This window comes from Eubalaena glacialis, chromosome 4, assembly GCF_028564815.1.
Source record: "Eubalaena glacialis isolate mEubGla1 chromosome 4, mEubGla1.1.hap2.+ XY, whole genome shotgun sequence".
Taxonomy (NCBI): Eukaryota; Metazoa; Chordata; class Mammalia; order Artiodactyla; family Balaenidae; genus Eubalaena; species Eubalaena glacialis.
Genome location: NC_083719.1, coordinates 171396328 through 171407884, shown reverse-complemented (window position 1 = coordinate 171407884; position 11557 = coordinate 171396328). Strand labels below are relative to the sequence as shown.

Genomic DNA, 11557 nt, shown 5'->3' with positions numbered 1-11557 from the left:
CATGGAAGCAACCTAAATGTCCATCGACAGAGGAATGGATAAGGAAGATGTGGTACATATATACAATGGAATATTATAATTTAAAAACTGGCCTTGGTAAGGATTACACCAGGTCAATGAAGACTGATCCTTTCCTGTGACTGACAAGAAGTCATTTTAACAAGGGCGTGCTTTGAAACCCCAGTGCCAAGCACAGCACATGACCTATGGTCAAGGTGTGTTTGATACATTTATTTATGTGACATATATTTATTGATTATTTACTACTTTCCAGGAGCTTTCATTGGTGAAACTAACAGTATAAATTCCCTTCCCTTGTGGAGTTTCCATCATGATGGAATGAGTGAAAGGACATGGATTCAGGCATCTGAGCACCCTGGGGAGGGGCTTGGACCTCCAGACCACCCTGCCTGAGAACTGTAATGAGTCTCAGTCTGGGCTGAGAGGGGACCCTAGGGGGTATCTAGTGAGAGTGAATCCCTAGTGATATCTCCATCTTGTCACCCACTCCATCATCCCAAAGTACACATACCTCGGAGAACAGGTCACAAGTGGCAAGAATACAAACAAAATAATTAACATCTTCCTTCTTAACAAGGAGACATATGACTGAAATGCCCAAGAGCCCCCAAACTCTAAATATCCTGCTGTGTCCCTGGCCCCCTGTTCACAACCACAGCTGGGGTGGAAACACATGATTCCCCTCAACCCCCATAGACATCAGACTCGCCCCAGCCATCACAGCTGAGTGCTCTCCTCATGCCATTCCTGGTGGCTTAACACTGACCTCAGGATCCTCTGGGAGCCAGTGGAGAAGGAGTATGCCAAGACCATACTGTTGGTAATACCATCCTGGTAAGTCAGTAAAGGATGGAGAAGGGGAGTGAGCTGGATGGGATTGGGGAGGAGGAATTTCCTATTTCCCTTCCTGGATGGAGAGAGAAGGAGAGAGAGAGAGAGAGAGAGAGGGAGAGAAGAGACTGAGACCAATTCTATACCCTCTGAGTGGATAAAGGTACAGAGGGTAAGCTCTCTGTAGTTTGTCATGTGGAGAAAAAGCATTTAGGGTCTGTGGTAGGGGGACACCAAAAACCACCTTTCTCCAATGTGGTGGTTCTCCAAGTGTGGTCCTGGGCCAGCAGCAGCAGTAATCCCCTGAGAACTTCCTATAAATGTTGATTCTCAAGCCCAATCCCAGACACTGCGAGGCATGGGCACAGCTATATGTGTTTTCACCGGCCCCCTATGTGACACTGATGTACACACAAAGCTGAGAACCACTGCCCTAGTGCAACCAAGGACTTCAAGTCAACAAACAAAGACAGTTGCAAATGTGTTGCCGGGAAGGGATTCACAGTAATATATGCATCCCAGAGAAATCTGAGCATCACCCTACAAAAACCTCAAACCCAACTCTAAAAATCCTTGAAAAGTAACTAAGTCTCTGCTGGAGATCTCTTGAGTTTACCAAGGAAGAGCTTGTGCTGCCCACCTTCCTAAAGCCCCCTTTCACCACCTCTTCACCTCCAATGGTCCTGTTCCTCAGAGTAGGTATTTGCATCTCTTCCTTGTTCTTGAAACACCTTGGGGTCACCTGTCACCTTTCTTATACAGACTGACCTATATACTGTGTTCTCCCATTTACTTCAGTAAACCTTAGATCTTTACAGATACCAATGTTCTTGGAAGGCAGGTATATAAGAATCTAAAACACTTGTAATTGAAGAGGTTAACCTAGAACATGTTGACAGCACAGAGTTTATCTTTGAAACACCGCTGCATATAGGGTGTGAGTGGCCACACTCAGAAGCAGTGGAGTTTGAGAGAGTGAAAATAAATCTCACTTGAAATAACAGCCCAAGTACCTGCAGGCTTAGTGCCCCTAGCATCTCTTTCAGCCCCAGTCGTCTCTCTTCTTTTTTTTTTTTTTTGGCTGCACCACGCGGCATGTTGAATCTTTGTTCCCCACCAGGGATCAAACCCGTGCCCCTGAAGCGGAAGCTTGGAGTCTTAACCACTGGACCACCAGGGAAGTCCCAGCCCCAGTCCTTTTTTTTTTTTCTTTTCAATTTATTCATTTATGGCTGCCTTGGGTCTTCCTTGCTGTGCGCGGGCTTTCTCTAGTTGCAGTGAGCTGGGGGGCTACTCTTCGTTGTGGTGCGCTGGCTTCTCATTGCGGTGGTTTCTCTTGTTGCAGAGCCTGGGCTCTAGGCACACGGGCTTCAGTATTTGTGGCTTGCAGGCTCTAGGGCGCAGGCTCAGTAGTTGTGGCGCATGGGCTTAGTTGCTCCACCGCATGTGGGATCTTCCGGGACCAGGGATCGAACCCATGTCCCCTGCTTTGGCAGGTGGATTCTTAACCACTGCGCCACCTGGGAAGTCCCCCCAGCCCCAGTGCTCTTATCGTCAGTTGTGGTCAACACCATCTCCCTCTCAGAGTCGTTGTGAAACCCACACATTAAAAACTGTGGCTCCTTAGAAGGCTCAACACTTTATAGACATTGTCATTAAATGCCTCTGATGTGTTCTTACCAGCAATTGGTTTTAAGACCTGGGGACCTAACCAGGTAAGAAATGAGGTAAGCAAAGGGAAATCCTCTCGTTGCTGGAAAGAGACAATATTAAGGTTTCACAAGGACCTGGTGAATCATGCCAGGTTGATTTTTTTTTCTATATCGTCTGTGTATCATAGAGACATATATAGTGCCTATAACCTAACACGTTCTCTATAAATGTTCATTAACTTAAAGGAAGGATAAATACACCCACTGGGAAATGGAGACTTAGAAAGGCAAATGCAACTGGCTTTGGTGGTCTTGTATGAATGCAATAAAGATTTGCTTTCTCTGGACTTTTGATATGAAGCTGCTAAGTCCCAATAAATAATGGGGACTTTCCAAATAGATGGGGAAGTAAAACTAGGATCAAATCCATTAGCAACTGAAAATGGGTGAACGAGAATAGTATGAAACATGCCTACGTGTTTGCATTTCTTTAAACCTTGTTCTCTCGTGTTCATTCCTTTAGTCGATATTTTCATATCAGTTCATGTCAGCATGTTATTTTACAAACTCGCTTTTCTGCATCATATTAACTCCAGGAATACACATATAGCACATTCTGCTTTCCACCAAGTAGGCATTTGATCACACCTTTCTCGTTGTTATGGAAACAGCTTATCTTTGAATAGTCCATGCTGGGTCTGGGACTTTTTATTTTGAATAAAATTTTTGAACAGCTGTTTGACATGATATACATAACAGTGTATATTTTACTGAGGGTGCAAAGCTGTTTCATTTGGCAGTGACAGTTTGTCTAGAACATAGGAAAATACAAAATTTCTTGTCCTGTGAAGCTACTGCTGAGAGCAAATATACTTCCAAAACGCCATTAGCTTTAAATCTCCAGATATTCTTTTCTTACTGCGAAAACTCTCTTTAAAACTTCCACTTATGGACTTCCCTGGTGACGCAGTGGTTAAGAATCCGCCTGCCAATGCAGGAGACACGGGTTCGAGCCCTGGTCCGGGAAGATCCCACACGCCGCGGAGCAATGAAGCCCGTGCGCCACAACTACTGAGCCTGCGCTCTAGAGCCCGCGAGCCACAACTCCTGAGCCCGAGTGCCACAACTACTGAAGCCCACGCGCCTAGAGCCCGTGCTCCACGACAAGAGAAGCTACTTCAATGAGAAGCACATGCACCGCAATGAAGAGTAGCCCCCGCTCACCGCAACTGGAGAAAGCCCACGTGCAGCAACGAAGACCAAACACAGCCAAAAATAAATAAATAAAAACAATAAAACTTCCACTTAACCAGCTTTCTGGGTTCACCCAACATCTCTGTTTCCCCTGAAAATATACTGAATGCTGTCCCAGTGTGCTGAATTCTTGAGGCCAGAAGGCTACTCACTAGCCAGCTGAAACATTCCTGCTCAGTTGAGTTGAGTTATTTTAAATAATCCCCAACCTGATTGTGCTGATTGTAGTTGCTGCTGCAATTATATTGTTTAAATACTACCATATAAATTAACAAACTACAAGAGAAAGGAGGAAGGAAGGAAGGGAGGGAGGGAGGGAGGGAGGGAGGGAGGGAGGGAGGGAGGGAGGGAGGAAGGAAGGAGGAAGGAAGGAAGCACATGGATGGTTTTGTTTGGGGAAACAGAAATCCACAGAAGGGAGCTGTAAGGATTCCATGGGTTTTCACAGAACCTATGGGACTCTAGGGACCTGAGACTGGAACTCCATCTCTGACTCCCAGCTTATGTCGCTTCCCTCTCCCCTTTTATCTTTCACAGTAGACACAGACTGTCCATGGAACCAGAAAACTGAACAGCAGTCTCAGAATTCCTCCTCCTGGGACTCTCGGAAAAGTCAGAGCATCAGATCTTCCTCTGGGCTGTTCCTCTCACGTACCTGGTCACCATCTTTGGAAACCTATTCACCGTCCTGGCCAGCATCACAGACACCCACCTCCACACACCCATGCACTTCTTCCTCTCCAACCTGTCCCTGGTCGACGTCTTCTTGTCTTCCACCACCGTCCCCAAGATGCTGGTGAACCTCTGGACTCAGAGCCAAGCCATCCCCTTTGCAGGCTGCCTCGCCCAGATGTATGCCTTCCAGCTGTTCGGGACCATAGACAGCTTCCTCCTGGCCGTGATGGTCATTGATAGGTTCATGGCCATTGTCCACCCTCTGTGCTACTTGGCCATCATGAGCCCCCGTGTGTGTGGGCTGCTGGTGGGGGGGCCGTGGCTGATCACCAACCTCTAGTCCCTTGTGCACACCTGCCTCATGGTTCAACTGACCTTCTGTGCCGGCTCTGAAATCCCCCACTTCTTCTGCGACGTCATACCCCTGACGAAGCTCTCCGGCTCAGACACACACACCAACGAGCCGGTGATCTTTCCTTTCGGCATCATCTTGGGCATCAGCTCCTTCACGTGCATCCTCTTCTCTTATACTTCCATTTTCCAGGCAGTCTTCAAGATCCTTTCTGCTCAGGTCAAATGGAAAGCCTTCTCCACTTGCAGCTCACACCTCACCGTGGTGTCACTATACTATGGCACCATCTTCACTGTGTACCTGCAGCCCGCATCTCCCGCTCCTCCCAGAAGGACAAGGCGGCTGCCCTGATGTGTGGGGTGGTCATCCCCATGCTGAACCCCTTTGTCTACAGCCTAAGGAACAAGGACATGAAGGCAGCCCTAAGGAAGCTGGTCGGCAAAGTAGCCCCCTCTCAGTCCTAGGGCAGAATAGTTGTTCGGCACCTACCATGTTCCAGGACCACTGTTCAGTGCCTGGGACACAGGGATACATCCCATCTCTGCCCTCAAGGCATTCAGAGTCTGGTGGGGATTAGAGACCTGTCAATAAATAATCACAGAGCAACTTGGTAAATGTGTCATATGAGATGAACGAACTGCTACTGGAAGGGAATGTGCATTTTCCCCACGGTTTATCTTCCCCCAAAGATCAGAGTAGCAGAGAAGACTTTGAAGTAGCCTTAAATTTTCTGGGGTATCAGGCTTATAGTATTGCTACATGGATAATCCTAGTGGAATGAAAGATTAGCTACACTCATTTTAATATTGATAAAGACAATGTGCATTGACCACATGTATTACATCACTGTGCTTCCTAAGTGACTTGGGGGAGGACTTTGAGAGGATCTGCTGAGATTAGGTCACTTGCTATTGGATTCAGCAGCCACCAGCCTCAGTCTCACAGGGGGCCTTGTGGTCCTGACTTTGCATGGGGATAATTGGCATAAAAAAGCCACCCCATTCCCCGGCTTGGGACATAGGAGATGCTGGCATTTGGATCATGTGTATTGTGATTCAACAGCCTGGCACTGGACCCTGGAGTCTGCATCCTTAACAAGCTCTCCAGGTGGTCCTGAAACAGGGAGTGCACAGAGCACAGTGGGAGGACACTGGCCCTCAATTAGCTCCAGAGTCCGCATGTTTCCTGTGAGGTCCATCACCTGACTCCAAACCCAATACGATTCTACCGGTGCTATCAGCAACCAGTGTATGGGGTGGCCTGGAACTCATGGAGAGTTAGTGGTAGGGGTTGAATTGCATCCTCCAAAAAAGATAGGTCGATGTCTAACCTCTAGTACCTCAGAATGTGACCTTATCTGGAAATAGGGTCTTTACTGAGGTGATCAAAGTAAAATGAGGTCATTAGGGTAGGTTCTAATCCAATATGACTGGTGTCCCTATAAAAAGGGAGAATTTGGACACAGACATGCACCTGGAGAGAATACCATCTGAAGATGGAGGCAGAGATCAAGTTGATGCTTCTACAAGCCAAGGAACACCAGAGATTGCCAGCAAACCACAAGCAGCTAGGGGAGAGGCAAGGAACAGACACACCCTCACAGTTCCCAGAAGGAACCAACCCTGCTGACAACTTTGATGTGAGTCTTCTGGCCTCTAGAACTTTAAGAGAATAAATTTCTGTTGTTTAAGTCATGCAGTTTGTGGTAATTTGCTATGGCAGCCCTAACAAACTAATACAGTTTGTTTAGGAAGGGCCAGCATCATGCAAAGACCATGCCCAGATATATCATCTCAAGTCCATGACCTGCCCTGTGTTCTGGTTAAGGGAGCTGTGCTACAACTGGAGAAAAAGCTGAAGAATTCAAGCTGCATGGATTCAATTTCTGGGTCTCAGAATAATGACAATAATGATATCGACAGCTGAGATTTATTATGTGCCCTGTACAGGGCTAAGCCCTTTATATACATTACCTCATTAAATTTTAAACAAAAACCCTACAAGGTAGGTAATATAACTCCTTATTTTGCAGATGAAGAAACTGAAGCTTGAAAAGTGAAGCTGCTAATAAACCATAGCAAAGATTCAGAGGACCCATCCCATAGTCCCAGATCTTAATGACACACGATATTGTCTAGAACTCGGTGCCTAAAGCAGGGGTTTGCAAACTACAGTCCATGGGCCAAATCCATCCAACAGCCTGTTTTTTGTATGGCCTGCAGGTTAAAAATGCTTTTTACATTTTTAAATGGTTGGTAAAAAAATTTTTTTTAATTTTTTTTTTTTGGCCGTGCCACACGGCATACAGGATCCCAGTTCCCCGACCAGGGATCGAACCCGTACCCATTGCAATAGAAGCGTGGATTCTTAACCACTGGACCACCAGGAAAGTCCTGGAAATTTTTTTAAAGTAAGACTATTTCGTGACAGATTGAAATTATATAAAATACAAATTTTAGAGCCCATAAATAAAGTTTTATGGGAACACAGCAACGCCCATTAGTTTATGTATCATATATGACTGTTTTCAAGCTACAAGGCAGAGTTGGGTAGTCTTGACAGAGACCCTATGGTGTGCAAAATCTAAAATATTTACTATCTGGCCCTTTACAGAAGGATTTGCTGACCTCTTTTCTATAGAAAAAGTAAAGCCTGATACTCAAAGTTGTCCATGAATCAGAGGCATCAATATTATTGGGAGTTTGCTAGAAATGAAGACTCAGACGTCATCCCAGACCACTAAATCGTAATTTTAACAACCCCAGGAGAGTTACATGAGCCTTAATGTTTGAGGATCACTGGGATAGATGGGGGATGGAAGGAAGCTGTAGAGACTTGGAACTTGAATAGGCCATCTGTTCAGAAATATGAGCGAACCATATCTGGGGCATTTTTCCATGGGCATTTTCCATTTTTCCCTGCCCTAGACAGGGTCCTGGAGAGGATGATGGTCCATGCCAAATGCTTTGAAAGAACTGCAGCTACAGTTGGAGTAAGTGGCCATGAGGTGGCGATAGTGCCATTTCACAAAATGGATTAAACGCTGCTCTTTTTCAGAAACACAGATCCTGGCTGTGAACTGGCCCAGTTCCACCCACCTCCGGTGTAATCATCCCCTGGGAGTGAACAGCATGTGCAACGTTCTCTTGGTGGGACAGAGCCCACAGTGAGGGGAGAGTGAGTGTGCAGGGAGCTGTGGTCAGACCTCACCACAGGGATTGGACAAAGGGCAGAGGGGACAATGATAAGGGTTAAGCAGGTGTATGGGAGGGCAGGTGCTTCCGAACAAGCCTGCTGCTAAGTTATACCATGGGTCAGGGATGAGCAAACTTTTTCTGTAAAGGACCAGAGAGTAAATATCAGCTTTATGGGACATACAGTCTCTGTTGCAATGACGACTCAGCTCTGAGGCTATAGCGAGGAAGCCACGGTAGAGAGTACATTGAGGAAGGTGCGTGGCTGAGCACCCATGAAACTTTATTGACACTGAAACTTGGATTTCATATCATTTTACATGTCACAAAATATAGTACTTTTTTTAACCATTGCATTGAAAAATGTATTAAAGTCATCAAAATGATGCAGAAAGATTCTCAACTAATATCTACCTTCTGTGTATTCCTCTTCCCCAAATTGTAGCAATAAAATATAGCACGTAGGGTGTTTCGTTTGTTTGTTTTAAAGAAAGTAAAACATATTGCAGAAATGGATCTGGCTGTTTGGGTTTTAGTGACAGGTATTTGTCCACTCCTTTTCTCCCCTCCCCTCCCCCACCCCAGAAACCTTCCTACATACTTGCCTCTCCTAATATGGCTGGCTACCTTGCAACAGGTGCTCCCAAATATAACAACTACCAAAATATCTTGACTACATCTCACAAAGAGGAATTCGGGAAGAAGGTTCCACCTTCTGTATCAACTGTCTAGGCTCCACGATTGCAGAAAAACCCTAGTTAATTTGCAACCCAGAAAATCCTGTCTAAAATCTGCCATCTAATGTGGGCTTTCTAAAATTATGTATCACTGGACATGTTAATCCTATGGTTATCACTAAGTCTTCCTTCATGGACACTAGGTTTGAAAGTCTTAATTACAAAACAAAATTATCAAAAGTAGCATGAAATTTGGTTCATGAACTGTAGTCTTTTGTTTTCAACCATTTAAAAAATTTGAAAACCGTTCATAGCTCAAGAGCCAAATTTGGCCCTCAGGCCCTAGTTTGCAAACCCTTGTATAGACAGATGGGAGTGACAAGCAGCAGGGAGACCAAAAGGGACTAAAAAGTGAGAGGTGAGGAAAGCTGAATCCCCGTATCAGAAAAGGAAGGGATAAACAAAGATGGGGCCACAGGACCTTTGTATATGCTGCTCCTGTCTCTCCACTCCCACCCTGAGTTAATGCCTCCCCAGTTTTGAGATTTCAATGCAAACCCCACTTTAAGGAAGCCTCCCCTCACCCCCTCCCTATCCCAGCTACATCAGGTGCTCATTATCCCCTCATTCTCCTTACCATATCAATGATTTTTACATTCATTTGTGTGACTCTTTGATGAATGTCTCTTTCACCCACTTAACTTTGAGCTGAGAGCAAGGGAGCCATACCTCCATGGTTCACAGTGCTCAGCAGCCACTCAAAATTTACTTGTTGAGTGAATGAATGAATGAATGAATGAACAAATGGATGAATGAATGGATGGGTGGGAGGATGGATGGATGGATGGATGGATAGATGAATGGGAAGGCAATGTGATGGCAAGACTCGGATGCCACACGAGGTGGTCGGGTAGGCTGGGTTGGAACAGAGATGTCTAACAGTCAATGTTAAATTGCTGCAGTTGCAATGTAAACTTCCCCTCCACTCTCCCAAACTTCAGTAAAACCCATTCCACACCCAGGGGCCTTGGGTGAGTGGGTTTCTGAGGAAATCAAGGAGAGGAGTAAGTGCCTCATCCTATACACCAGGAACATTGAGCTTACAGTGAAACTATTTAATTCAGCAACAACAGGAGATCATGAGAAAATAATCATCTAGAGATCTGCCAAAATCTCAGCAAAGATGTTGGAAGAGGTTTGAGCCAGTCTTATCTAGATCTGAAGGAGCAGAATGACCCTGGACAGTATGAAAGTACAATAACATTTCTTTCTCTCCATATGGGATTTTATTGGGTATTTAAAGCAGTTTTAGAGATTCATATACTGAGGATCATAGAGGGAAAGTGACTGTCCCAAGGTCACATGCTGGATTAGGGTGGGGTGGGGAGGAATTGCAATCCAACCTGGTATGACCCTAAAACCTGATCCCTCCCTCCACCATGATGCTGGATGGCCTCTGAGGTGGGTGACTTTCCCAAGATCATGCTGCAGCTTGGAACAGTTCAAGTTGTGCCCATGTGGGGTTCTGGGGGACAAAACATACCACCAGAGTGGGTAGAAAGCCACTTCCAACAAGACATGAGGAAGGATTCAGTAAGGCTTGAGCCCAAGGTCCTGGAAAGGGAGCTCCTACTTCCAAATGTACATTTGCCAGAGATTTGGGGAGTCACTTCCTTCTCTATGAATCTGTGTAGTGGGAGGTCCCCAGACCACACTCAGATTCAAGGATTCACTAGAAGGACTCACAGAACTCAGCAAAGTTGTTATATTCATGGTTTATTACAGGGAAAGGATACAGATTAAAATCAGCAAAGGTAAAAGGCACATGGGGCAGGGTCCAAGAGAGACCAGGCACAAGCTTCCAGTTGTCCCCTCCCTGTGGTATCACGTGGACAGTGCTTAATTCTCCCAGCAATAAATGTGTGACAACACACATGGTGTACTACCAACCAGGGTAGCTCCCTTGAGTCTTGCTGCCCAGGATTTCCACTGGGGGTTGGCCACTGTTCTAGTTTCCTAGGGCTGTCATAACAACACACCACAGACTAGGTGGCTTTAACAACAGAAATTTATTTTCTCACAGTTCTGGAGGCTGGAAGTCCAAGATCCAGGTGTCATCAGGGTTGGTTCCTCTGAGGCCTCTCTCCTTGGCTTGTAGATGGCCATCTTCCCCCTGTCTCTTCCCATCATATTCCCTCTGTGTGCACACATGTCTGTGTCCAAATTTCTTCTTCTTAGGATGGCAGTCATATTGGATTAGAGTAAAGACTTCATTTTTATTTAATCACATGTTTAAAGACTCTGTCTCTGGGATTTCCCTGGTGGTGAAGTGGTTAAGAATCCGCCTGCCAATGCAGGGTACATGGGTTCAATCCCTGGTCTGGGAAGATCCCACATGCCATGGAGCAACAAAGCCCATGTGCCACAACTACTGAGCCTGAGCTCTAAAGCCCGCGAGACACAACTACTGAAGCCCGTGTGCTGCAACTACTGAAGCCCACACGCCTAGAACCTGTGCTCCGCAACAAGAGAAGCCACCGCAATGAGAAGCCCGCACACCACAACAAAGAGTAGCCCCTGCTCACTGCAACTAGAGAAAGCCCGTGTGCAGCAACAAAGACCCAATGCAGCCAAAAATTTTTTTTAATTTTTAAAAAGACTCTATCTTCAAATACAGTCACAGTCTAAAGTACTGGGGGGTTAAGACTTCAACATATGAATTGGAAGGGGCACACAATTCAGCCCATAACAGCCACATAGACATGGCTGACCACCTACATGGCTCATCTTAGTTAGTCTCTGGCCCTTCCAGAGGTTAAACTGATACAGTGTGGCCCAAGGCCCCCACTATAAATCACACTGTTAGCATGAATTAACTGGCATGGCCCCCAGGTATACAAA

At 45.8% G+C, this 11557-nt stretch overlaps 1 protein-coding gene across 1 annotated transcript; it reads left to right on the top strand.

The window, feature by feature from the left end:
• The first annotated feature begins 4311 nt into the window (after positions 1-4311).
• LOC133090243 (olfactory receptor 1I1) lies at positions 4312-5249 on the top strand. Its single transcript, XM_061188587.1, is given in 2 exon segments — positions 4312-5101; positions 5104-5249. Coding segments are annotated over 2 exon segments (936 nt in total).
• The last annotated feature ends 6308 nt before the right edge of the window (positions 5250-11557 follow it).